The following is a 27606-nucleotide window of genomic DNA, read 5'->3' as shown; positions in this document are numbered from 1 at the left end:
TGCAAAAAAGTCATAAAATATCTAATCGGAATGTCAAAATAAACGAGCTACTCAGATGTTGGGGTGGAAGTGATCGGACGCATCTAAGGAAAAAAAGTCGATATATCTGCATGAACATCTAGATATGAAACTCCATATCTTTCATTATACGTTGCGAAACCTTCTCAATATTCCATCATTAAGTTTGGCAAACTCAGCATAAATAGTTGGGGAAGGAGGAGGCTAAGAGGGTGTTTGGCTAAGCTTATTTTAAAGAGCTTATAAGTTCTTGGAGCTTATAAGATGTTTCAAGAGCTTATAAGATGTAATTTTTAAGAGTTAAGTTGTCAGAGTGTTTGGATAATTGAGCTTATAAGCTAGAGAGAGAGAGAGAGAATTTATTTGCTAGAGAGAGAAAATTGAAGAAAAATGAACTTGAATGATATATGATGAAAATAATAAATTATAGTTGAAAAATATTTGTAAAAGGATTGTTGCATATGAGATTATAAAAAATAAGTTGAGGTAGAGGAACTTATTTTTTGGAGAGATTTAAGCCCTTGGAGCTTATAAGCTGCTTATGAGCTTATTTTGTCAAACACTTTGAAAGAGCTTATAAGCTCCTACACAGGTTATAAGCTATTTTGAGGAGCTTATAACCAAACACCCTCTAAGATATGTTAGTGAACATTGAGGGTTTGAAAGTTTGGCTCACTACAAAAAAATAAAAATTAATGCTCATGATGAAAAGAATTACAATAGATTAAGATTTTACTATAAATACAATTATTTCAGCGATTCAACGACAAATTTTTGCTCCATACGTCCGTGTCATCTATTACGATGGACTTAACAATTGATATCTTCATCGCCGTGATTAGGGGTGGAAAATCGGGTACCCGCGGGTACCCTACCCGCAAAATGCGGGTACCCGCGGGACGAAAATTGCCGAAAATGGCACCCTCACCCGACCCTCTTCCCCGATGCGGGTACCCGAATACCCGCAGCGGATACCCGCTGCGGGTATGAGTGTACCCTCACAGTCCCGCGATTTTTTTTTTTAATTGTAATTTTGCGGATTTTTGGCCCCGCTGGAGGGTATTTCATCCCGGAGAGGGTATTTTGTCCCACATTTCACAAAAAAAAATCTCATCTGTTTGATGGTCATTCTGGCAAGTACAGGAAACAAATGGTTATTAGGTCCTCAGATAGATAATTATATCCTAAGATATGACCCAAAAAATTGAAAAAGCATGTCTTTTATTGGAATTCAATATATTAATATAGAATGTAAAGAAAAACCACCATGTGAAACATTGCAAAACTTATGCTTGTACACTTTACTTAGCTTCTACCTCGCTCAAAAATAGATGAAGACGAACAGACAAGTTTCACGGGCTTCTACCTTGCTCACAAAAAGATCGAAACAGACAGAGATAAGTCTATCAGGCTCCAGATAATCAGCTGTATGGCTGATAGACTATTTAATTATATGGACCAAGAAAAGTAAACCTCCGCGCAGCGCCGGTGGGCGGGGGCGGCGACGTGCGAGCGCGAGGCAGCGGAGATGGGTGGGCGCGATGCAGCATACTCTCAGGCCTCAGCAGTCAGCGACTCAGCAACGTCTTTCACAGCAACGTACTCTCAGCGGCGGCGACGGGCCGGCGCGGGGCAGCGGCGCCGGCGGCGGAGTCGAGAAGGGAGAGAGTCGAGAGGCAATACTCAGCAGAGGCAGGCAATACTCAGTCGAAAAGGGAGAGAGAAGGGATTTGGGGGTTAATTCCTAAAAGTAAAATCTAATAAAATTATTTAATTTTAATTTTATAATGTTATTTGCGGGTAATGCGGGTATCCGCGGGTATACCCGAGGGTACCCTCTACCCGCAATTTTTGAGGATGCGATACCCGCACCCGACCCTCCACCCGAATTTTGCGGGTATCGGATACCCGATACCCGCGCGGGTATCGGGACGGGTGAGGGTATACCCGATACCCGCAACCCGATTTTCCACCCCTAGCCGTGATTAACGACTAAAAATTTTGTTACTTAACTTTCATTACCACAATCATGACTAAATTACATATAGAAATGAAAATATGTAGTTAACTTTAACAATTGAATATTAATTTTTTTTTTTTTTTTTTTTTGATCAATAACAATTACGTGAAAAATCATGAACTTTGGGTCGATTTCCAAGTTTGCCATGAACTTTTTTTTTTATCAAATTTTCCTTGAACTTAACCAACTGATCAATTTTGCCATGGTTTTCAAAAATCCCCAAATTGAGTGCTGACATGGCACTTTTCAATGACCTGAAATATGACATGGCGTCGCCGGACGGGAACCAAAACGACGTCGTTTAGTTGGGCGTAAAACGACGTCGTTTTACCTCAAATTCTAGCCCCCGTCTTCTCCTCTCTGAACTCCGGCGAAGAACCGCCCACCAGACCGCCCCTGCCCTCAGTTTTGCAGAGCCCTAGTTTCTCAAATCTCTCATTCCTTAATCTCGCCAGAGCGATGAAAGGCGGCGCGAGGTCGGGTGGTGGCGCCGCACGAAAGGGGGCGCAAACCCTAGTGAAGTGTGAGGTCGGCGACGCAAGATCTGGAAAGAAGAAGATTTTTTTAGGGAGAAGAAGTCGACAGCGGCGATGGATGTTTGGGGAAGAAGAAGAAGAACGGCGCGAGGTTTGTGGTGGACGGTGGCGGTGGAGGTATGGGGAGAAGAAGAATTTCTGGAATGATGCGAGGTCTGCGGTGGACGGCAGCGGTGGAGAATTCTGGATTGATGCGAGCCTAAAATTGAAGATGACGAAGAGTTCCAGAGCTGACTCTGCCCGACTCAGCTCTGCCCCGACTCCACGACTCAGCTCTGCCGAATCTGCTCTGCCGACATCAGCTCGGTATTACCACGTACGTGCCACATCAGCTTGGTATTACCACGTAGGCGACAGGACAACTTGGTATTACCACGTAACCGAGATGTCAGCTTGGTATTACCACGTAAGCGACACGTCAGCTTGGAGCTTCACCGGAGCAAAAAAGTGTTCGCTATTATTTTCACCACGCCGCAAGTATACGGGTAGTTGTAATATATGGAAGCAAGGTCGTATCCCACAAGGATTAGTAGTTCAATCTAGTGATTATCCTAATTCATTATGCTAGAGCTATTTAGACTAAACAATGGAGTGATTGGTTTGATTATCTAACTAAATAACAAGTTCAAAGACAAAGTAAATCAAGCAAACAAAGTGGATTAATTAAGTGATGAAGGTGGTCTAGGGATTAGGCATGATGAATTAGCAACGGACTTCAATTTAGCTCAATATTAGTCTTGATATTCCTATTTATCTAGAGTGATCTCCCAACTAGTTCTAGCCCCCTCCCGGACGACTAAAACGGTAGATTACGGGTCATAGTTGCCGTCCCCGGTCAACTTCTAACCTATAACTCCCAAAAGCACACTAAGATCGATAAACTCTCACCCAACTCTCAACCTCCCGGTTTATTGAGTCGATATGTTTCAAACACCTAATCTATTTTAATTATCCTCTCCCGATTCAAATTACAAATTAGAAATGCATAAAGAGTGGCCAACACTTCATACAAGGAATAAAACTAGGGCTTGAAAAGATAATAACAAGGAAATAATCAAGACATATATTAAGCTTAATAATCAATCCATTACATAATCTACTAGCCTAACCCCCAAACCAATGGGGGATTTAGCCTATCATGTTCAACAACAACATACCCAACATAAAAGGAAACATAAATGAAAGAGATAGAAAGAAAGAACAAATCTTATTGAAAAGCTTGCTTCAATCTTCTCTCATCTTCAATGCTTTCTTCAAATCTTGGTGGTTGAGTGTAGTTATGGAAGCTAGGGTTTGGGTATAGAGGTAGGAGAGTGTATTGAATGTTGGGGAAGATGAAAGATATGAGAAAAAAGGGGAAAAATGGAGTTTTGGGCTAAAAATCACGTCTGGGCCCACCAAAGGGCGGATCCCCGCCTCTTCCCCGCGGTCACGGCATGAACCGCGGTTGAAAACGCGGCTGGAAGCAGGGGAGGCCGCGGTCATGGGCCGCGGCCGCGGCTCGGACCGCGGGTGCCTGTAAAAAACGTTCTGGACTGCTCTGGAGCAGAGGCCCGCGTTCGGGCCCGCGGCCGCGGCCCGGACCGCGGCTTACTCGGCAATTTTGGACAGAGGCCCGCGGTCGGGCCCGTGGCCGCGGCCCGGACCGCGGGCTCCTGGGCTTTATGCGCAGTCTGCTTGTTCGGCTCCGTTCTCCCTCGTCCGAACTCCGATTTGGTCGCCGTTTGCGCTCACGGATTCCTCTCGAGACGTACTTCAATCTCATGTCTTCAAAATCCTCCAATTAATCTTTGATTTTTCCTGAAATCACTCCATAACTACACCAAAGAATCAAATCTTCATAAAACTCAACATTAGGGTACAAACACGCATTGGCAAGTAAAATATGAAGAGAAATGACAACAAATCATGTGGAATTGAGGTACGAAAACCATGTTTGTCAACCCCCCAAACTTAAGGCGTTGTTTGTCCCCAAACGACAAAAAGACTAGAAATAAAAGTAAACAAACATGTGAGCATGAATTGATGTCATTTCAAGGCTTCAACAATTTCAAAAATCTTTCAAAAGTGTATCACAAGCAAAATGCATTCTAAGAAGTCACAAGTGATAGTGAGTTCAACATTATAGCATCCAAGTTTGAATCCTCACAAGGTGAACGTTTCAATGGTGCACTCAACTCTCAAGTGTTTAGAATGGACGTGTTTGCACTCGAATTGAAACAATGCATGCAATCTACCATAGGCTTGCCATTTGTCCTAACTTTTTATGCTTCAATGTGCTACAAATAATGATCAACAAGGGCTTTTCTTTAGGTTGCAATGAGGGCTCTTTGGTGAGGTGAGGTGTTTATAGGCGAAGTGACTCATATCCCATACAATTCCCAAATTGAATAAGTCATATTCACCATTGTTCTTTTCTAATCAATCAATAACCAATATCCCCACATTTCTTCTTTTCATCCTTAGTGATATCTATCATGGCTATGGTTCAAAAGGTAAATCACTCCCCATTATGCTCTTTTATTCAACATTTCTTTTTCTTTTCTTTTTTCTTTCTTTTTCTTTTTAAGCTCATAGGGGACTAGTGATTTTCACTCAATCAAAGCTTGATAGGCAATTTCAATCATTTCCCAAACCTTTTCATCAAAGCAACCACTAACACTCTAAGTTCTACCCCTTTATCATTGGTTCATTCAAAAAAAGGTTATAAGGCACAAAATGGGTAAACTATGATCATATGAGAATTTGGACACAATTTAAGTCAAGTGGCTAGCAAGGATGGCCTTAAATCACTTCAATATCCATAACACATCTACTTTCATTTTTTTAGAGAGGACTTATGGCAAGTTCTAGAGATTAACGAGCATGTTCAATTGATTTACACTCAAGAATGAAATGAGATTGTGATAATATGACAATCAATGGCTCAAATCTTACAAGCTCATTATCAAGTTCTTGGAGGCAAAATATTTAACTCACTTGTCACAAGTTCAAACTTTTCATGCATAATCCACAAGTGATACACACAATTTCTTTTCAAAAACAACAATCATATTGTAAGCCCAACAACAAACAATTCATCGTCACAAAATTTGCTACAATTATCCCAAGCAAAACAAAAACAAAAATATCAACCCAACTAACTCTCAAGCTTTCATTTATTCAACAATAACAAAAATAAGAAAATAAAACTAAAACAAACAAAAACAAGTAAAGCAAAAGATAGATGAGACAACTAATCCATCTTTCCCCTCCCCCCAAACTTATTTCACACAAAGTGGAAATGAGTTTGGAGGAAAAGAGAAGGAGAAGTTGTCTCGGACACAAAAAAAAAACTAACATAAAAAAAAAAAAAAAAAACCACACACATATATAAATATATACATAGATTAATATATAAATATCTATGTATGTGTGTGCTTATTGAACTTGCAAATATTAAAGGGTACCTTGTTGGGGTGCCTCCCAACTAGCGCTTAGTTTAACGTCGTGAGCTCGACGTCTTTATGGTGGTGTCATGGCTCGGGGATGGTGCTAACAAACACTTCAACTTTTGGTTCCAAGGGTGAATACGCCTTGATTCTTTCCTTCCCAACCACAAAGGTTCTTCCATCATTCTTTTTCAATTCCATAGCTCCATTGATGAAGACCTTGTTGACTATAAATGGACTCGACCATTTTGATCTTGGCTTCCCCGGGAGTAATGAGTGACGAAAGGTAAGGAGGAAAACTTCATCACCGGGTTCAAACTCTTGTTTTTGCATCATCTTACCATGGGCACTTGTTGTCCTCTCCTTGTAGAGGCTTGTCTTCTCAAATGCGTGATACTCATCTAACTCATTGAGTTGGAGTACACGGTCTTGCCCCGTTGGATGTATCTCATTCTCACCAAAGAATGCATACTTCAAGTGTGTGGGGAGAAGCTTCAACTCCAAGCTTGGAGCTTTCTCCTCTCCCTTTTCTTTCTTCAATTTTTCCTTCAAGTTGATGCAAGGTTCGATCACTTGCATCATTTTGCATTCCTCCATTTTCATTCTTTCTTCCCCATCTTTGTGCTTGGGAGCTTTGTGGATTGAGAAGGTAACACTCTCATCATTCACTCTCAATGTGAGCTTGCCCTTTGCAACATCAATTAGGGCCCTCCCCGTCGCCAAGAATGGACGTCCAAGGATCAAAGGTACATCCTTGTCCTCAACCATATCCAACACCACAAAATCCACCGGAAAAATGAATTTGTCAACCCTCACCAAGACATCCTCCACTATCCCTTTAGGATATGAAACGGAACGATCCGCCATTTGCAAAGCAATCGTGGTTGGCTTAATGGTTCCTATTTCAAGCTTGTTGAAGATGGAGAGAGGCATCAAATTTATGCTTGCTCCCAAATCACACAAGGCCTTTCCAAAACGACCATTTCCAACATCACATGGGATAGTAAAGCTCCCGGGATCCTTGATCTTGATAGGTAGCTTCTTTTGAAGAACGGCACAACATTCTTCGGTGAGGTTGACCGTCTCAAATTCTTCCAATTTCTTCTTCTTGGATAGAACTTCCTTGAGAAATTTTGCGTACTTGGGCATTTGTTGCAAAGCTTCAACAAGGGGGATGTTGATATTCACCTTTCGAAAGATTTCAAGGAATTTGGAGAACTCACTCTCCACATTCTTCTTGGGAAGCCTTTGAGGAAAGGGAATTGGTGGGCAATAAGGAGGTGGAGCTTTGTACACTTCCTTCTTCTTTTCCTTATCATTTTGCATTTTTGAAGAAATGCCTCCATCATTGCTCTTCTCTATTTCAACCATGCCCTCATCTCCCAAGCACATCTTAGACTCTTCAAAGGTTGTCTCACCTAGTATGTTAATAGCTTTGCAATGCTCCTTAGGGTTTACAATTGTGTTGCTTGGAAATTGCCCTTGTTGCCGTTGATTGCTTAAGGATTCGGCAATTTGCCCCACTTTCATCTCAAGCATTTTCAATTGGGTCGCTTGAGCCTCCAACCTTTCATCGGTTCTCGTCATGTGGGCTTGAGTGGCCGTCATGAATTTCATTAAAATTTCTTCAAGGTTGAGTTTCTTCTCTTCCTTGATCATACCATCGCTTACCGCAAATCCAGGTGGTGGTTGCAAGAAGTTGTTGGGATTACCATAGGCAAGATTTGGGTGGCGATTTGTTTGAAATCCTTGATTGTATTGCCCTTGCCCTTGATACCCTCCTTGGTGTTGAGGATGAAAGTTTCCAAAGCCTCGATTATTGTTAATGTAGTTCACATCCTCAATATTGGTTCGTTCCTCCACTATAGGCTCCGGCTTTGATGTGGACATAGCATCAATTTTGCTATTCATAGCGGTCAATTGAGCCGTCAAAAGAGCTATTGGATCCGAGCTTGTTGTAGCCGCCACCTTCTTCAAAATAGTCCTCTCCCCCGAAAATTGGTAGCTATTTGCGGCTAAATTCTCAATGATGTGGGCGGCCTCCTCGTAGCTTTTCTCCAACAATGCTCCATTGGCCGATGCATTCATGTCTCTTTGCATCTCACCACTACACCCGATATAGAATGAGCAAATAATGGTGTTTTGATCCAAACCATGGTTGGGACACTTCCTTATCATCTCTTTGAATCTCTCCCAAGCTTCATAGAAGGTCTCTCCATCGAATTGATGAAATTGGACAATGTCCTTCTTCATCTTCATTGTCTTACTTGGAGGGAAGAACTTGATAAGGAACTTTTGAGCCATTTTCTCCCATGTAGTGATGGAACCAATCTCCAAATATTGATACCATGTCTTGGCCATGCCCCTTAGTGAGAAGGGAAAGAGTCGGAGTCGAATGGCATCCTCCGGGACTCCATTTATCTTGATAGTATCGCATATCTCCAAGAAATTGCCGAGATGTCCATTCGGGTCATCTTGAGAAAGACCGGCGAATTGATTTTGTTGCACCATGTTGATGAGACTCGCCTTGAGTTCAAAATTGTTGGCATTGATTCTTGGGGCATGCACTCCCCCTTGTTGGACCACGGGTTGGAACATATTGCTAATAGGTGGTGGTGGTGGTGCATTCCTTTGAGCCTCTTGCTCATTGATACGCCCTTGCATAGCCTCCAATTGTCTTTGGAGTTGGAGGATCAATTCTTGATTTCCCGTCATGTCTCCCTCCATTTTTTTCTCTCTTCTTGCTCTTACTTTGTTGTGTCGGCAAAATGCTTCAACCTCAAGGTCAATGGGTATAAGAGGTGCACCCTTGGACCTTGTGTTCATACACTACCTACCAACCAAAAAGAAGCAAAGAGTCAAGACACAATCTTAAAATTGAAAACAAAAAATAAAGCAAGTAAAATGTCTAAAGTAGTTAAGCACAATGATTCAAAATATCACAAACAATAAAACTAAACTAATCCCCGGCAACGGCGCCAAAAACTTGTTCGCTATTATTTTCACCACGCCGCAAGTATACGGGTAGTTGTAATATATGGAAGCAAGGTCGTATCCCACAAGGATTAGTAGTTCAATATAGTGATTATCCTAATTCATTATGCTAGAGCTATTTAGACTAAACAATGGAGTGATTGGTTTGATTATCTAACTAAATAACAAGTTCAAAGACAAAGTAAATCAAGCAAACAAAGTGGATTAATTAAGTGATGAAGGTGGTCTAGGGATTAGGCATGATGAATTAGCAACGGACTTCAATTTAGCTCAATATTAGTCTTGATATTCCTATTTATCTAGAGTGATCTCCCAACTAGTTCTAGCCCCCTCCCGGACGACTAAAACGGTAGATTACGGGTCATAGTTGCCGTCCCCGGTCAACTTCTAACCTATAACTCCCAAAAGCACACTAAGATCGATAAACTCTCACCCAACTCTCAACCTCCCGGTTTATTGAGTCGATATGTTTCAAACACCTAATCTATTTTAATTATCCTCTCCCGATTCAAATTACAAATTAGAAATGCATAAAGAGTGGCCAACACTTCATACAAGGAATAAAACTAGGGCTTGAAAAGATAATAACAAGGAAATAATCAAGACATATATTAAGCTTAATAATCAATCCATTACATAATCTACTAGCCTAACCCCCAAACCAATGGGGGATTTAGCCTATCATGTTCAACAACAACATACCCAACATAAAAGGAAACATAAATGAAAGAGAGAGAAAGAAAGAACAAATCCTATTGAAAAGCTTGCTTCAATCTTCTCTCATCGTCAATGCTTTCTTCAAATCTTGGTGGTTGAGTGTAGTTATGGAAGCTAGGGTTTGGGTATAGAGGTAGGAGAGTGTATTGAATGTTGGGGAAGATGAAAGATATGAGAAAAAAGGGGAAAAATGGAGTTTTGGGCTAAAAATCACGTCTGGGCCCACCAAAGGGCGGATCCCCGCCTCTTCCCCGCGGTCACGGCATGAACCGCGGTTGAAAACGCGGCTGGAAGCAGGGGAGGCCGCGGTCATGGGCCGCGGCCGCGGCTCGGACCGCGGGTGCCTGTAAAAAACGTTCTGGACTGCTCTGGAGCAGAGGCCCGCGTTCGGGCCCGCGGCCGCGGCCCGGACCGCGGCTTACTCGGCAATTTTGGACAGAGGCCCGCGGTCGGGCCCGTGGCCGCGGCCCGGACCGCGGGCTCCTGGGCTTTATGCGCAGTCTGCTTGTTCGGCTCCGTTCTCCCTCGTCCGAACTCCGATTTGGTCGCCGTTTGCGCTCACGGATTCCTCTCGAGACGTACTTCAATCTCATGTCTTCAAAATCCTCCAATTAATCTTTGATTTTTCCTGAAATCACTCCATAACTACACCAAAGAATCAAATCTTCATAAAACTCAACATTAGGGTACAAACACGCATTGGCAAGTAAAATATGAAGAGAAATGACAACAAATCATGTGGAATTGAGGTACGAAAACCATGTTTGTCAACCCCCCAAACTTAAGGCGTTGTTTGTCCTGCATTCCCTCGTTAATTAAAGCTATGATAGGGACACTTCCTATATTTCTCCTTATATCTATCCCAAGTCTCGGAAAGTGTCTTTTCAGATTGAGGCCAAGAGAATGACTCCAAAGTTCGAATCATAAAATACGATTAATCCACAAAGAATAAAAAGAAAAGAAGGAAAAGAAGAAGAATCGCACAACTCTCGACTCTCAAGTGGGTTCCACCACTTCGACAACTACCCCAATAATAACAACATTACCTGGAATTTTGTGCTATTTAAACTCACAATATTGGCTTAAATTCATATACATCCAATTTTATTTCTTCTCTTTTTGTTTCTTTTATTTACTATTTCAAATTTTTAATACTTTAAGAAGAATTATTCCTATTACTCGCTTCGTTCACAAAAAAAATTACAATAATTTTCGATCACAAAAAAAATTACAATAATTTTCTTTTCTATTCATCCATAAAAAATTTATTACTTCTATTTATAGTAATGAAATCCACACACCCCAACTTACATTTAAAATGAAACTCTTACCCCACTAACAACTTCACTTATATTTTATTAAAAACTCGTCATTTTTTAGATAGTCATAAGAGCATCCACAATGCTTGTTGCTTATAGGGGTGTCTTAGGAGTGGGCCCCACCTAAGACACACCCCTCTCCAATGCATTGTGTCTTAGGTGGGTGCTTAAATCTCCATTTCCACAAAATTCATATTTTTACACTTTTATTTTTAAAATTCAAATTTCATTAAAATTAAAATTCTACATTACAATATTTTAAAGACATAATTTAAAGACAATAATAATAAAAAAAATTACAAGAATTTTCTAGGGCTCAATCGGACCAAAACGAGACCAAATGTGCTCCTTCAAGTCCAAAGTGAGGCGAGCATGCATCTCCGCGTCTCGCATGGATGCTTGTCGTGCAACAAATGCACGAAAATCCGGCGGAGCACCGACATGAGGTTGAGATGCGGCGCTACTCGAAGCTTCGTCGGCTTCACGTACACCGGATTTTCATCAAAGTAATCCGCGTGCAAACGTACAGCGCCGGCTTCACGGTCCCGACGAATGAAAGCCTTCTTCCGCCCACCTCGTCGACGACGACGAGGTTGCTCTTCTGGATCACCAATATCTTGAACGATTTGGTTAAATTGTTGTACAAGATTGGAAAATTCTTCAGCACGTCGCTCGTCCTCGTGGCTTGATGAGGAGGAAGACATTTTTTTTAGAAATTTTTTTGATGTGGAGATGATTTTTTGATGTGGAGATGTGAAATGAATGAAGAAGAGTGGTGATATATATAGATAAAAGGGAAACAAAATGAAAAAGAGGAATTCGGTCGTTTGATTCAACGGTCATTTTATTAAAAAAAAAATTTACAAACGGTCAAAAAATTCAAAAACAATCGAATTAAATATTTTTTTTTTAATAGGCGCGTCCGCCGGACGCGTCATACACTTCCGCCTCTCGCCCCGGGTCTTCGCTTCGCCACCCCTTCGAGCCAGGACGAGTCTCCAGTGCGGCGGCGTCTTCTTCACCCCGGATCGACCCGTCATTCGCCCTCTGCGCTGTGGATGGCCTAAGCTCTCCTCTTTTTGTTTAATTATTTTAAATTCAAATAACTAGAAAACATAAATAATTGATTTTGGAAATCTCCTCTTCAGATTTCTAACTAGTTTTCTTTCCTTTTTCAAAAACAAATTGTCCAATTTGTCTTCCACTAAAAATATTGTTATACATTGAATTATAATAAATTGAAAATTGTTTGGTGATGTTAAAAATTAATACTCCCTCCGTCCACGAAAAAGTGCCCCATTTGGGTGTTGGCACGTGTTTTAAGAAAGCTGAAAAAGGTGGTGTAAAGGTGGTGTAAAAGACTAAAAGGGTAGTGTTAATGTATTGTGGTTACTTTTACTAATCTTGCACTAACTATTTGGCATTATTTTATTAGGTGAATTAAATGAAAGCATTTAAATGAGAAAACATTAAACAAAAGTGCCGATTCAATAAATAAATGAACTTGAAATTCAGAAAATAAATAAATAAATAAATAAATACATAAAAAATGGAAAATAAATAAATTGGAAATAAAATTTTCAGAAAATAAATAAATTGAAAATTCGAAAATAAATAAATAAATAAACTGAAAATTGAGAAAATAAATAAATAACTAAACTTGAAATTCAGAAAATAAATAAATAAAATGGAAATAAATAAATAAACTGGAAAATAAATAAACTGAAAATTCAAAAATAAATAAATAACTAAACTTGAAATTCAGAAAATAAATAAATAAAATGGAAATAAATAAATAAATAAAAAAATAAACTGGAAATAAATTAACTGAAAATTCAGAAAAAAAAATAAACTGGAAAATAAATAAACTGAAAATTCGAAAATAAATAAATAAATAAACTGAAAATTCAAAAATAAATAAACTTGAAATTCAGAAAATAAATAAATAAATAAACTGAAAATTCAGAAAATAAATAAATAAATAAATAAATAAACTGGAAAATAAATAAACTGGAAATAAATAAATAAATAAGTAAATAAACTGGAAATAAATAAACTAGAAAATAAATAAACTGAAAATTCAAAATTAAATAAATAAATAAACTTGAAATTCAGAAAATAAATAAATAAATAAACTGAAAATTCAGAAAATAAATATATGAATAAAATGGAAAATAAATAAACTGAAAATTCAGAAAATAAATAAATAAACTGGAAATAAATAAATAAATAATTAAATAAACTGGAAATAAATAAACTAAAAATTCAAAAATAAATAAATAAATAAATAAACTTGAAATTCAGAAAATAAATAAATAAATAAACTGAAAATTAAGAAAATAAATAAATAAACTGAAAATTAAGAAAATAAATAAATAAATGGGATTGATAAGGCGTGGGGGAGTTGGTTTCGTAGTTTTAATTAGTGAGTTAATTGTGTGGGTTAATTGCATAGATTAAATAAAAGTGTGGATTTATTAATGACATAAGTTGTAAATAAATTGAAAAGTAAAGGGTATGAATGTACAAAAAGGTAAATATGGCACTTTTTCGTGGACAAAAAAAAATGGGTAAATAGGGCACTTTTTCGTGGACAGAGGGAGTACTATCTATCCCGACAAAAAAGAGTTGAGTTTTAATTAAAATCCTACATATATAATAGCAAAATAAATCTTATCCTACGTGGCATCGTATAATCACTCTATTCTAATTTTTCTCAATTCTCATTCATTCATAATTATTTATATATTTCTAATCAATTTTTACATTATATCAAAATAAATCATATCCTACGTGGCATCGTATAATCACTTCATTCTAATTTTCCTCAATTCTCATTCATATTTATACATTTGTAATCAATTTTTACATTTAAAAACTATTAAATAATCATATAAATTTATAGATAAATTCTACTATTAAATAATTGTATAAAACTATTAGAAAAAGTCTGTACTAAATCCAACATATCCATTTAATTATAAATCCTACATATCCATTTGATTATCGAAACTCAGCCAAATTAAAACACATTAGCACTTCGAGGATCAATTCGTCTGTTTTCAAACGCCTGAAATCCCTCCCAACCTCATACCAACTTCAAATGTCAATTCATTTTTTAGAAAAGATATTCTTTAACTAAATGTTATAAATAAATAAAATACATGCCTATGCCCAATCTATCTATATATAATAGCAAAATAAATGATATCCTACGTGGCGCCGTATAATCACTCTATTTTAATTTTCTTCAATTTTCATTCATTCTTATTTTTTTTCTAAATTTTTAATCCATTTTCATATCTAAAAAAGATTTATATTTGTATTTTATTTTATTATATAATATTAATTTAAGTTCATCACATCATACTCACAAATTAATATGTATATATATAATACATTTATATATAGATGTATTTACTTAAATAATTAACTATATATATATATATAATTGAATATGATTTCAAATTTGACGATGTTGTTTAAAGTTTGAGACGAGATTATTCTTATAACTTAATTATAGTTTCACAAATTTTAGATAAAATGATACTCACAAGTAAGTTATAATCTTCAAGCTCCATACAAGATGATGTTCAAAATTCAGATGTGGTATTTGTAAGTAACAGGGCTCGCTGCTCTGGCTCTGTCGAACAGGTCACAGGTCTGCTCTAGACCTGCTGGTCTGCTCTGGACTCGCTGCTCTACTCTGGAAGTCAGCTCTGGCTCTGGCGGTCAGCTCTGCTCTGGAAGTCGACTCTGCTCTGGAAGTCGACTCTGCTCTGGAGGTCAGCTCTGCTCTGGAGTTGTCTGCTCTGGCTCTGCGCGCTTGATCTGGACAAAAAACAAGCGAACAAGAAAGAACGCCGAGTCGAGATGAAACTCTTCCCGCAATAAGATTATCGCCCCGGGAGTACTCTCGATGTTGGCGAATCTTCCCCAAAGGTAAAATGACAACGTCTTGTAGGATGTAGCACCACAATCCGACGAACTCCGGCGAACGGAATATGATCAAGAACTGAGCGTTTTATGCAAAGAATGAGAGTAAAATTGCAAAATTTTCACGTGTGGAATGCTATGCTCTGGACGCCTATTTATAGGCAACTCTCATACATATGGAGGATTAAAGCACAATAAACAACAAGGAGCTATTATGGATGTTACACAATTCAAATCCATTTCAAAATGACAAAAACAATATGCTATAGTAATAAAAATAACATAAAATAATTATAAATGATGACATAAAATAATTCCCGTCGAATTTCAACGAGTTTGACGCTAGTTGTTATAAATAAGATAAAAGTACAATTTGTAGGAATATTGTTAGTACAAAAAAATTACATTAGTTAAAAAATAATATAAAAGTACAATTTATTTATAGTTAAATACTCCATCCGTTCAAAAAAAATAATACTACAAAGGAACAACACAAATTTTAATTAATGAAAATTTATTATATTGTTAATAAAAAAATTCACCAAGTAATAGAAAATTTCCAAAGATAAAAAAAAGAATTAACTTTTATGAACATTTCAAAATGACAAAAACAAATATTTTCTATAAATATAAGGAGTAACTTTTATAAACATTTCAAAATGACAAACAAATATTTTTTAAGAACCATTTTTCGTGAAATAAAAAGGGGCAAGTGAAGTGATACTCTTTTTCATAGACGAAATGAACATTTTTTAAAAAAAATGTATCAATTAAAATGCTAAGTTAATTATTCCCTCCATCGCCAGTTACTTTTTATTTTTTTATACGACCGGATATTATGTTAGCAATATTGATTTTCTTTAGAAGAATTATGATATTTTGAATGAAATATGGGAAGCAGTGCCCAGAATTGCATTTTGATTTCAACTTGGATACACGCAGTAATGGATGTGGATGTGACAAAATTGATACCTAGAAATGAGATAAAAAGTGTTGTGGATGCCCTAAAGAAATACACAAAGGCAACACAGGTCCTCCATTTCACATTTCAAATAATGTTCGCTAAAACCAAATCCAAAAGAAACCTGATTTGTGTACAAAATCTTTAATAGTTTCAAAATTTTATGAAAAGAATAGGCCTCAGAGATCTTGGTGGATAAAGAATCATCAGATGGGAATCCCATCAAGAGTAGCAAATATTATCTGCATCATTGGCTAACCGATTTTTAAAAAAAAACTAAAAATAAACACAAAGCAAATTATTGATTAGTCAAATAGTAGAAAAAATTAACACAAGAAAGACGATGACAAGATAAGTCAGAAGTAGCTGGTAGTGATCACAGATCGAAATCTCATTGGGAATCCGTCTGATTTTTTCATCATCCAAATGCATCATCGAAAATAAGTTTCAAATGATAAACCCATTGATTCAACCCTTTCCAAAAGAAGGGATTGAAAAAAGAAAAAAATAAATTGTCATTAACATGAAATTTGAAGTTAATTATTATCTGTATACAATAGTAATATACACCAAACAAAGAAAACAGAAAGTGCTAATTCGCAATGGTTATTATATATAACTAATTTTATTCATTTTTATGCATTTCATTTTAATGGAATTAAAGTGCAAGAACCATAGAGATGTGTAGAAGTAAAAGCTAGGGCAAAAGTTTCAATGGCTGAAAGATAAGTCAAGGGAAAAAAAGTGAATTGAAAATAATACAGATGAAATTTTCTAACAAAATGACTCCGTAAACTAATCGCAAAAGCAGAGAAGTTTAGAGTCGAAATCTCCACAAGTTTTCTTACCGATTTTTTTTTTTTTAATGATAAAAATATGGAAATCGGTAAAGGATTCTTCAGAAGTAACGAGGAAATCGAATTCTGTAAAAGTGGCAGTAGCAAAAATGAGAAATGTAGGGCGATCCCCTCGCTGTTGGCTGCATAAAGTAGAACAGCAAAGCGGCCAAGGAGCCCCTTTAGTGTGCGCCGATCACACTAGCGTGCGCCACGTAAAACCTCTCTCGTGGAATACCACGCCACCCCTTCTTTCCCGGGGGAAGCGCTCGGCCTACGGCGCTGCTTTGCTTGCCATTGCATATCTTCTCCCCTCTTTTATATCTGCTCCACAACTTAGGGCTAAGCTCTCCTCTCATGGAAATTCCTTCTTTACCCCTCACTTCTTTTCTTTTGTGTCCCGTCCCGTGCGGAAACTAAGAGCATCCAGCCTCCAAAAAAAAAAACTAATAAGAGCACCCATTAATCATTATTTTTTTTTATTATTTCATATTTTCTTTATTATAACGTTATCTCATATTTAATTATTCAATCACTTCACTATTATAATTACTCCCTCCGTCCCTGAAATGGCTTCCTCTTTGGGGACGGCACGGGTTTTAATAAAAAATTATAAAGTGTATTGATAATGGAGAAAAAGTGATATAATTATTATTGGAAGTTGTGAAAAGTGTTATAATTAGTATTGGGAGTGGTGAAAAGTGAAAAGTAAGAATAAATAAAGTATTATTAGTGGTGGGGTAGGTTTCCAAAAATGGAAAGAAAGAAAGAGGAAGTTATTTGGGGGACGTCCCAAAATGGAAAAAGAGGAAGTTATTTTAGGGACGGAGGGAGTATTATTTTTTATAACAATACACACACACACACACATATATATATATATATATATATATATATATATTATATATTAATTTTTGTCTTAAAATCTTTGTGAGGGGTTTATGAGATCAATGTGTTCAATGTTAGACTTAAGATGTTTATCCAACTAAGTGAATACACTGTTACAATGAAGAACAGTTTATGAGATCAATGTGTTCAATGCTAGACTTAAGATGTTTACATTTAAAACGCCTAGTCTAAGAACTAAAAATATACTCACAAGTTATTCACTTGGAATTTACAATGAAGATCTAGTTCCTATTCCTGAAGGTTGCTTGTTTCTAAGAATGTATTCTATCAATATACAACAACTTCATGTTTTACACCATCATCACCACCACGCTTCTGTTTCTTCTAATGTATATATATAGACCGGAGAATGAATCTAGTCGTTGGACAGAACCTTCTTCAAAGTTTGATATGTTTCTCTTTGAATTCTTCCTATTGTTGCAAGGAATGACTGAGTTGAAAAATATACACATCCGTACTTGATGCTAACGTCTAGCAGTCATCCTTGTACTTTCTTCTGAAAAGCGAGATTCACATTTAATGCATGTTCAGAGACATTTAATGTTCGAAAAAGTATACGCTTTAGGGGCTAACTTTGGTTTGAGCCTTTTGACCAAATGATAGGCATGACATGAAAGAATCTAAGCATGGATCATCATGTTGTCCTTTAGTATGATAGGTTAAACTAATGCTTCCATCAGCTTAGCATTGGGTACAACAAAGTCCTCGTGCTCTACAGCGTTGGATTTTGACATTCCATCAAAACATATAATTTTTCCAACAGTTTGTATTAGTATGTATCACTTCAAATATATTTCATCAGCTAAATAATAGTCCACAATATTATACTATTTTCCTTGTATGACATAATGTGCAAGTGGAGTGATACCTCTAGCGAGGTAATTGAAAAGATGAGATCTTTCAAACACGTTAATATTGTAACAACAAATTTCGTATTTAAATTAACAAACACGGAATTGCATACAAATTCAATAAATTTAGATTGAAATTAATACATGTTTGATGCGAATACAATCTCTACTTTATCATCTAATTCTTCTCTTCAATTTGTATTAGGTCCCGGAAGGTCTAGAATAGGTGTATGGGGAGGGAATACACGCTATTTTTCAAAACAAACACAACCTTTTGACTATTGAAAGCGTTAAGGAAAACTTTGATTCCAAAGGTTGAAGACTGATACTGAATCTCTCTTCAGTAAAGAGATATCAGTTAAGTGTAAGACTTTAACTGATAAGAGCGAGGCTTCAGTTTTAGTTATAAAACAGAGAAGTGTTATGAATCTTACTGACTATCCGAAGATTTATCAGTTAGAGTTATAACACTGGCAGCGAAAAATAATTCTTTTTGAAATAGCCTTTGTGATTAACACGTTGTCAAGATTTTAGTTTCACTTTGCAATTAATCAGTTTCAGTTAACAAAGAGTTTGTGCACAGATAAGAAAGTAAGAACTGAAAGCAATAAATTATAAAGGGATTTTTACGTGGTTTGGAATCCAATTCCTACATCCACGGTCAGTTGATCACACTGACAAACACTCTGGGCTTGTGCTTACGAGTGCATAGCAAACCTTACAACTCAAAATCAGATTTTCAGTACCAACACATTGGGTTGGATTTCTCAAACACTCTTAGCTCGCTAAGACACAACAATGTCTTTTCTGCGACTGCTAAGATCTCTTGGAGTCAGAACACTGATCTGAACTCCTCTCGACTCAAACTCTCTTTTCGGTCAGTATAAAGGAGGTTCGAAAACTACCAACTAGATCTCAGAGAACAGGCTCTCTGTAATCGGTAACTTAGGCTTTGGATAAACAATATTTGCCTAAGGTTTTAAGAAAATATATGTAATCAGTAGTAGACTGATTTTGGCTTTAGGATTCTCTTCTTCGATTCAACCTTTGGAAGGCTTTGATTGGCTGAGTGGCGATTTCGACAACGTTTCAGCTTGTGTATTTGAATCGGTGAAGATTGAAGTGTTCCTCGAGCTCTATTTATAGGAAAGGTCTTGAATAGATCCGTTGGCGAAGATGGTCTTCAAGAATTCATCCGTTGAAAATAAATTAAAACTTGGCTGAGGCTTCAATCTTCGAGGTTCCTTGTTTGGTGAGAAACGGCTACTCAAGTGCAGGAGATAAGACGTATCTGAAAAGGTAATCACCAAAAAGGAATGCTCTGCAGAGAAAGGACGATGTGTGGCTTCCTTTTAACTTCTAGAGAATCAATCTGAGGAAGAAGTCTAACTGATACTTGACATTAGTATCAGTCTGCTAAATTCACGTGGTTTGCATTAATGAATCAGTCATAACTGATTCTTCAGTTGAGAAACTCGTTTAGTCAAATATCAGTATTTGACTCTGCCTTTAATCGCGAACAACAGTCTAGTTCTTCAGTCTTCAGTCTTTAGTCCTTTGTTCTTCATTCTTCATTTCTCTGGTCTTCAGTCTTCAGTCTTCAGAACACTAACTAAACTAGAAGGTGAACTCCAACACTTGAGTTCGAAAGGTTCTAGTCTATTACAAGGAAAACCTAAATATTTTGGTATCATCAAAACAAGGGCTATGATATTTCATTAAGTTCCCAACAATTTGGTTCTTGCATGATCATTGAATGTTCTTCGAGATTTTGAAAATTTTATTCTTCCTTAATCTCTCAGAATTGGTATATAAATTTGATAGCGATGATTCAGATGACTATCGTCTTGTTTCTGAATCAAATGCTTAATTAATTCTAGTGAAAAACGTGTTGATCTGCACGAAGAATGCCTTTTGATATGGAAAACGCTCTTGAAGATTCGAAGAAAGTTTTTGATAACTTGAAGAATGCCTTGAATGCTTAAGAACGCTTCAAAGATTTGAAAAGTGCTTGAATACTTGGAGAGAAAGTGAATTCCCACTAAGACATGTAAGCAAATTCAAACATTGCCTCAATTTGATTCAAGTTTGCTCTCTGAAGAAGAGCACTCTTGCTCAGTAGATGTTATGTTAAGATTGAAGATCAATTTGGTGTATATCACTATGCAGTCAAGGTAGAGAATTGGAAAAATATGACTGCATGAGTGCATGCATGCTTGAGGGCTTCTAAGAAATTTCAGGAAATCTGGGAGAGTTAAGTGCAAAGATGATCAGATTGTGCTCAGATTTCTTCTGCGGATTGAAGGGCTAGAGCTGTGTAAATATACTTATAAGTGCTACCTAGATCAACAAATTTGATATAGAATTTGTAGAAGAAAATAGTGAAAAGAAGCCTGAAAAATAGTAGTCTTAGAAGTTAGACATGTGAGCTATGATTTCTTGCTCTTGATTGTATTCTATATCTTAATCGTGATTCATAGTGAAATACTTTCAGCTGTTCTTCTATGGATGTAGATCCTTTGTTATCAAACCACGTAAATAGTGTGTTGTTAGTTTCTTTTTTGTAATTCAAATCTCACTATAAACATGTGTGTGCTTTTTCTTTAATTCTTCGTTCTTGGATCGTTGGTTATGTTCCTTGGTTTGCGAAAGCATAACTGTTATTTCTCAAATAACCATTTATTAAATAATAATTTTTTTTGAAAATAGTCATTTGTCATTTTTTTAATGGTTATTTGGAAAACCAAAAAGTTGAGAAAGAAACGATTCATCAATATTTATTAAACCAAAAAAAAATCATTCAGCATACTATCTCTTCAAAAAAGAATTAATTGTTCTCTTCAGACGAAAAGAAATTAATAGGCACATGGGCCCGCAGTCACGCACGTGTGCGCTGTACACACTAATAGCAGACTATGCGCCTCTAAATGCTTAACATTTTCATGCACACGTTTTTTAGAAACTGACTTCTTTCTACAACAATTGAATTTGTACCTAAAGCCTAATCAGATTCCATATAATGTGTGGGGTTGAAGATCGTAGTTGTTTCTACAAAAAATTACTGATGGGACCACCCTGAGTGTCACACTTAAAAGATAATATTAACAATAATAATTAATTATATTGTAAGTGGAGAAATGGTTTCACCATGTGGTAAAAAGTATAAATATGTAGATGTGTTGAGGATAATAAGTCGTTGAATATTGTCTAGAAATGAAAAAAACTAATTTTTGTGAACATCTCAAAATATCAAAAATATACTATTTTTTGTGAACGGAGAGAGTATATAAGATATATTCATTACCTTATATAGTGGAAATCAAGTGTATTATTAGTCCACATCGGCATATAAAGATTTCAAAAATAATGAAGTTAAGAAAATTCTACTTATGAAAAAGTGACACAATACAAAAATATGCTTACAACAGATGATAGAAAGAAATTTCCGAGACAATATTTTTGTCTTCGGAAGCCATGACTTTCTACGTAAATGTCACATTGAAAATTCAAACATTGGAAAGTTATTTCATTCAATCTCTATTGAAACATCATTTCTGGTAATGCAATTGATACATAATTTTACATCATCAAACTTGATCATGGGATTGCTTGGACCTCCAACAGTAGTACCACATCAGTAAACCATTTCCGTTTTCTTGTGTGTTATGAAAAGTGCACGCTAGACTCAATCATCATCTAGCCTCACGATTGTTGGTATTTGGCCATTGTTAACGAAGCTAATCTTGTTCAATCTCACACAGCCAAGGACTTGCTCCGGCAGCTCTTCTGGTTTCTGAGCCTGTTTGCGATAGCACAATTTCAGAGTCACTTAGTTTACTTAGCTTGAATACCAATTTAAATACAATTAGTGCCCACAAGTGTGTAAGCTTGTGTAGGTCATCCTTCGAGTCAAGAACTCATGCATATCTAGGCACTTCTCCCGTGCCAAACTCAAGTGATTCTGATCATATTTGAATGAATGTAGATTTTCTTTGAATTCTAACGAACCTGAATTGTCAATCCAAGATCCAGTATTCCATTGCCTAACCGCTCGCGGAATGCATCAAGTCCCTTCCTTGCTATGAAGCTGAAGTGATGAATGTCAAGATCAATCTCGAAGTAGTTGGGACCCTGTGTAAAAAAATCAAGATTTGTAGTATGAGACCATTGTATTATGCAACTACGAAATGAAAAAAACAACACTAGAATTGTCATAACAATTAAAAGAAAGAAAAAGAAAAGAAAAACAAAAAACAAAACAAAATACTCCATCTGTACCTCAAACATCTTCCTCTCTTCTATTTTGGGTCGTCCCCAAAAACATCTTCCTAATCTATTTTTGAAAATAATTGCATTCACTATTACTCTTACAATCTTCACTTTTTGTGGGACTCATTCTCCACTCATCAAATACACAATTAACTTTTATTAAAACCCATGTCACCCTCCCTTAGGAAGATGTTTGGGGGACGGAGGGAGTAGGTATTATGAAACGAATGAGATATTATCACACCAATGCAATCCATCCCTCACCTCATAGAAGCTGTGCTGAGGACGAGAAAGAACCGGCTTTTCATTGTACGCATTAAGAAGTTTTCTCTCGGTATTATTTGAGACGAGGTCATCGGGATTAACCACCCCAACCATGATTTTCAGCCTTTCTCTGAATGGAATAGTTGATTCTTTTGTGTAGCCCTTAACAACTTCCTTATCATCCTCAATCAATCTCTGCAGCAAAAAAGATTCAACATGAAAAGTTCTAATTGAAATTATATTTGGACATTGCACTTTATAAAGATTCCTAACATGTAAGAAGAGATCATTACAAGCACTTTAAACGATAAAGAAATAACTAAAGTTGCATTCAATTGTTTTTAATTAACAGAGCACATCAATAAAGAATGGAATGGATTGTTGCATGAGCTCGAAAAATGTATGATAGTACCTTGATCATTTCTTGGAAATGGGGAGATACGTCTGTCTCAAAAGTCTCCGAGAGCCTAAAATATAGCACGAGGCTCAAGCCCTCTCCATCCCCTTCACCAAGAAACATAGCAGGTGCATATGTGGGCAGCTGCAACGATACAAACAAATGCATCAAGCCGGTGTTGGACAGTCACATTACTATGATCTATTCTTAAGACACACACAATCACCTGAATGTTAACAATTAGCAGTGGGGGCACTCTTCCGTCTGATTTTATAGAAGGCAACTCTAAGTGCTTGGCAATGTGGTTAATCTTTCTCTGGCAGGCAAAAAGATCTACTCCAATTGGAATGAAAGGAGTGACGTCTGGTGCAGGATTCTTCTTCTTGTCTCTGCATAACTACATTATCAGACACTAGTACTAAAGCAGAATCATGTGTCGAGTATTAGGGATGGCATGTACTTGAAATAGCTAGGTCCACGGAGCTTAAACGTGGATGGCAAAATCTCGGACCAACTTCCAGGAGTCGGCTTCCCATCAGGAGAACAAGGAATTAATAAGCCGGTTCTAGGCCGATAGAGATACTTTGTTGCAGATGCACCTGTATTGACATATGTTAAATCGGAGTTGGAAATGATTGCTTCCATTAGGCACATAATAATTTAAAAAGGGCTACTCAAAAAATTCATTCGTTTATTCCTCAACAAACTTCTTTGTAATAATTTAAAAAAGAGTTACTCACAAAATTCATTTGTTTCTTCCTCAACGGACTTCTTTGTAATGGAGAGCCTGATAATAGTTGCCGACTTCCTTTGAGATTGTGGACCTGAATTTACTGAGTTGTGCATCTTGTCGTTGAAACTTAAAGTGGGAACCAATGTCGGCAAGACAGACTTCAATAGGGTCTCTGACGCCTTATCATTATGGTCACTTGCGTCAACTTTCACGTTGTTAAAACTTAAGTAGGCCCGATCTAGTTTTAGTGTCTTCACGGCACCAGTATCTTCACTGTTCACTAAGCAAGGAAGCTCTTTCCTTTGGGTATCTATTAGCATTAATCCATCTTTGCTTGAGAACAACTCTTTGAAATTACTCTTGCTATCTACTTCGTAGTGCAGAACTTGCCCGTTTGTATATGGGGCATAATCTACAGAAGAAGAAAGTCGATATATAAACTAGTGGTGCTAATCCAAGGTTTGCAATGAGAACTAGTTATTTCGACTCGCATGAAATACAATCATATATAGGTTTTACATATAATCAATGTTATTGATGACATTCTACGTCTGAAATAGTTTATACAAACAACCCTTTAGCAGCTGATAAGTTTTCATAGAATTTCGATCAGGTCTTCTATGTGCTTGATAAGTGATGATTTTAAATTGTTATGACAAACATATTTCTATTAAGACTGCATAGGAAAATGAAATGAATGATAATCGAAACATCAACTTTCATTGTAGAATGATTTAGAGAATGGTTTGCGATAATAGCAGTAGAGATTATAGCAACTATATCTTGTAAATAAATCAATTCTTTGCATACAGAAGACAAATAAGTTAATGCTAAAAAAATAACAACTAGTGAAGTTTTTTATTGTTTACCTCCATGTACACTACTAAAGTCATCATCGGAGTCGGACTCCAATAAGCTGACCGTGTCAAACCATTCTTCCTGATACATTCCTGTAGAATATAAGTATACCGCGTCATTTTAACATAGCCATGCTCGTAATCCTCAAGAAATGGAGGTTCGTCAACACACATTTTGGAGTAATTTCTAGACTCGTGTATTAGAAAGAAAGTCTGCCTTTTTTTTTTACTTTGGGGGAGGGGGAGCGGTGGAGTTTGAACCCTGGACCTCATTGTTCGTAGACAGGAGTTCGCACCGCTTGGTTTCCCCTTGGGGACGTATTAGAAAGAAAGTCTGACAAGAACATAAAGAGACTAGAATTTTCAGATGTGTATGAAACTAAAGTGGGAATATTCTTTAGTTTCCTTTGCCTTTTTGTGGTGTGATTCTTATCAACATAGGCAAAAACCAATCTTAGAGAAGAATAAGATATACATACCATTGACATCAATTTGACTATGGTGGAACTGCAGCTGAGTGAGATGGAAAGTGGAATTAGAGACTGACGATCTTTTGCATTTGGTAGTTGTGTGAACAAACTCACTAACAGCAAAATCTGTAGACACTCGAGCTCCTGCATCACTATTCCTTTTCCTATTCACCTCTGAAGCCGATTTCACGTGTCTCTTTTTGGAGCGGCCATAATACCTTCTCACTCTACTACTTTTTGATGGTTTAGTTGCTATATATGGAGATGATACACAAGCACCCATTATAGTAATTCAATCTCTAAGTCTCTGCAAAAATATAAGTTGCTGCTGACTTTACATACATCTTGTGGAACAATATTACATAATCATACTTGTTAAATCCTAAGAATTTTTCACATTGATAATATATGATAAACATACCTTAGCATGACGTTTATGAACAACGAAACGCCCTATAACTGCAACAGAGTTGCAGTCCTCCCCTTTCTATAGGTTTAAAGTTCAGAATAAAGATTCATAAATTGCATTCTCCACTTCCCCTAATGAACTACAAACACATCAAAAGTGCTATATTGTGAGCCTAATACAGAAAAATATAGAAATTCAACCAACATCATATCCAACACAACAAAGCATCTCCAACTAGCATGGGCATACCAAATGAAACAATAATAAACAGCTCCATTTAATTACCTAGAATGAGAGTTGAAAATGAACATATGAAACAATGTAAAAAATAATTCATTGACGGTACTACCTGATATAAATAGCTAAGTGCTCACAAGAAGATCAAACATCATATATGCTACTATCCTTGATCAAATTCATTAATATGAATCCAAGCATCATGGTGATTAACATTCAAGAACCAAAACATAAATTAATAAAATAAAACAAAACCGTCATTTTCAAGAACATTGGAAGTAGGATATACAGAAACATACATTAATAAAATACAACAGCTAAAGTGAAATCTCATCTCATATCTGACAAGAATCAGAAAAGACAAAACATCAATAAATACCATTTCAAATATAAATATGTGGAATCTCACTACAAAAAGAAAAAAAAACTCATAAAACCCTCATTTGTTATCAACTTATCATCGTTAGGAAAAGGAATTTTGCATAGAAAACTCAACCACAAATACATGTAAACAAAGAAAACACAATGAGAGATAAAGGAAGGGGGAAGGGAGGTGGAACCTGTAACAAAGGCTTTCCAGGGGAAAAGGAGAAGTGGGTCCGGCAATGTGGGGATCCAAATAGAAACTCCAAGCTTGAATCTTTCGCCTCTCTATTTTCTTCCCTTTTTCTTTCCCTTTCTGTATCTATAGTTGTTGAAGATACAGAGAAGAAAAGGGAAGATGGGAGATAGCAACGTTGTTTGGTCTGTTTAATTGGTGTGTTGCCTCCTTTTTTCTCGTTGTTATTATAGGTGGTGAATCATCCATGTTATTACCGCTTTAGAATCCTAAAATATTGCTTTTTGTTCTATCCAATATTTCGGATTTAGTGGTTGTTTTGTTTGTTATCATTAATTCTACCATTGATGATGTACTGTATAATAATATTTCAATGCTTGCGTCAAAATAAAATCTTTTTTATTTGTTGTTGACTTAGTCCTAATATAGTTTTTTGTTGATTGTTAACCGGGTGTACTACAGTACTAGTGTATATATGTGTAGTAAGAGCATCAACAACGTGGGGTGCGAAGGCCGGATTGAACCCGGCCTATCGCACCCGCCACGGTTGTTGCACCCGGGTGCAATGGCGCAGGGGCGATGGAACGCACTCGGCTGATGGCTGGAGCGAAGGAAATGGGTGAAAAGCACGCGCCCATTTCCGTAATAAAAAAAAATTCGAATTAAAATAAGTGGGTGCAATGCCATTGTTGGAGTGGGTGCAATAGAAGTGGGACCATGTCTATTGCACCCACTATGGGTGCAAGCATTGTGGATGCTCTAAGAGAGCTAAAGAGAGTTTGGTTTTTTAAAATCATGTCATTTGACTGGCATGGTTTAATCTAGGGCTAATTGTCCATAAAATACCAAATTTTCATCATATTCTGATTTTGCATACAAACTT

At 36.7% G+C, this 27606-nt stretch overlaps 1 protein-coding gene and 3 non-coding genes across 5 annotated transcripts; 1 reads left to right on the top strand and 3 right to left on the bottom strand.

Annotated features, from left to right (window-relative positions):
- Positions 1-8154: 8154 nt before the first annotated feature.
- Positions 8155-8261, top strand: LOC130991124 (small nucleolar RNA R71). The gene has a single exon (XR_009091087.1). It is a non-coding gene; the product is annotated as a small nucleolar RNA R71 (small nucleolar RNA).
- A 7846-nt stretch (positions 8262-16107) lies between these two features.
- On the bottom strand, positions 16108-16188 carry LOC130991097 (small nucleolar RNA SNORD24). The gene has a single exon (XR_009091060.1). It is a non-coding gene; the product is annotated as a small nucleolar RNA SNORD24 (small nucleolar RNA).
- Positions 16189-16283: 95 nt separating this feature from the next.
- Positions 16284-16360, bottom strand: LOC130991063 (small nucleolar RNA R12). Its single transcript, XR_009091027.1, has one exon. It is a non-coding gene; the product is annotated as a small nucleolar RNA R12 (small nucleolar RNA).
- A 5532-nt stretch (positions 16361-21892) lies between these two features.
- Positions 21893-26976, bottom strand: LOC130988747 (uncharacterized). 2 transcript variants are annotated; one of them, XM_057912690.1, is made up of 11 exons: positions 26725-26976; positions 25940-26066; positions 25528-25825; positions 25061-25141; positions 24199-24603; positions 23919-24057; positions 23685-23847; positions 23474-23602; positions 23062-23256; positions 22537-22659; positions 21893-22327 (listed from the first exon to the last, which is right to left on the bottom strand). In XM_057912690.1, exons 3-11 carry the CDS (start codon positions 25799-25801, stop codon positions 22214-22216), a joined length of 1623 nt encoding a protein of 540 aa, XP_057768673.1. In that variant the 5' UTR covers positions 25802-25825; positions 25940-26066; positions 26725-26976; the 3' UTR covers positions 21893-22213. The 2 variants fall into 2 exon arrangements, with proteins under 2 accessions (XP_057768673.1, XP_057768674.1); XM_057912691.1 differs by lacking the exon at positions 25940-26066 and having other exon boundaries at positions 26725-26965.
- Positions 26977-27606: the final 630 nt, after the last annotated feature.

The sequence above is a fragment of the Salvia miltiorrhiza genome, chromosome 6 (genome assembly GCF_028751815.1).
Source record: "Salvia miltiorrhiza cultivar Shanhuang (shh) chromosome 6, IMPLAD_Smil_shh, whole genome shotgun sequence".
NCBI classification, from domain to species: Eukaryota; Viridiplantae; Streptophyta; class Magnoliopsida; order Lamiales; family Lamiaceae; genus Salvia; species Salvia miltiorrhiza.
Note: the sequence above shows the minus strand (reverse complement) of the source record. Positions and strands in the feature narration are given on the sequence as shown.

Excerpts from the sequence above, each read along its gene's own strand:
- LOC130988747 (XM_057912690.1), bottom strand. The coding sequence starts at position 25,801 with ATGGGTGCTTGTGTATCATCTCCATATATAGCAACTAAACCATCAAAA. Across the intron at positions 24,058-24,198 it reads GGAAGAAACAAATGAATTTT|GTGCATCTGCAACAAAGTAT; the intron begins GTGAGTAACTCT and ends ATGTCAATACAG. Across the intron at positions 22,328-22,536 it reads ATCTTGGATTGACAATTCAG|GCTCAGAAACCAGAAGAGCT; the intron begins GTTCGTTAGAAT and ends TATCGCAAACAG.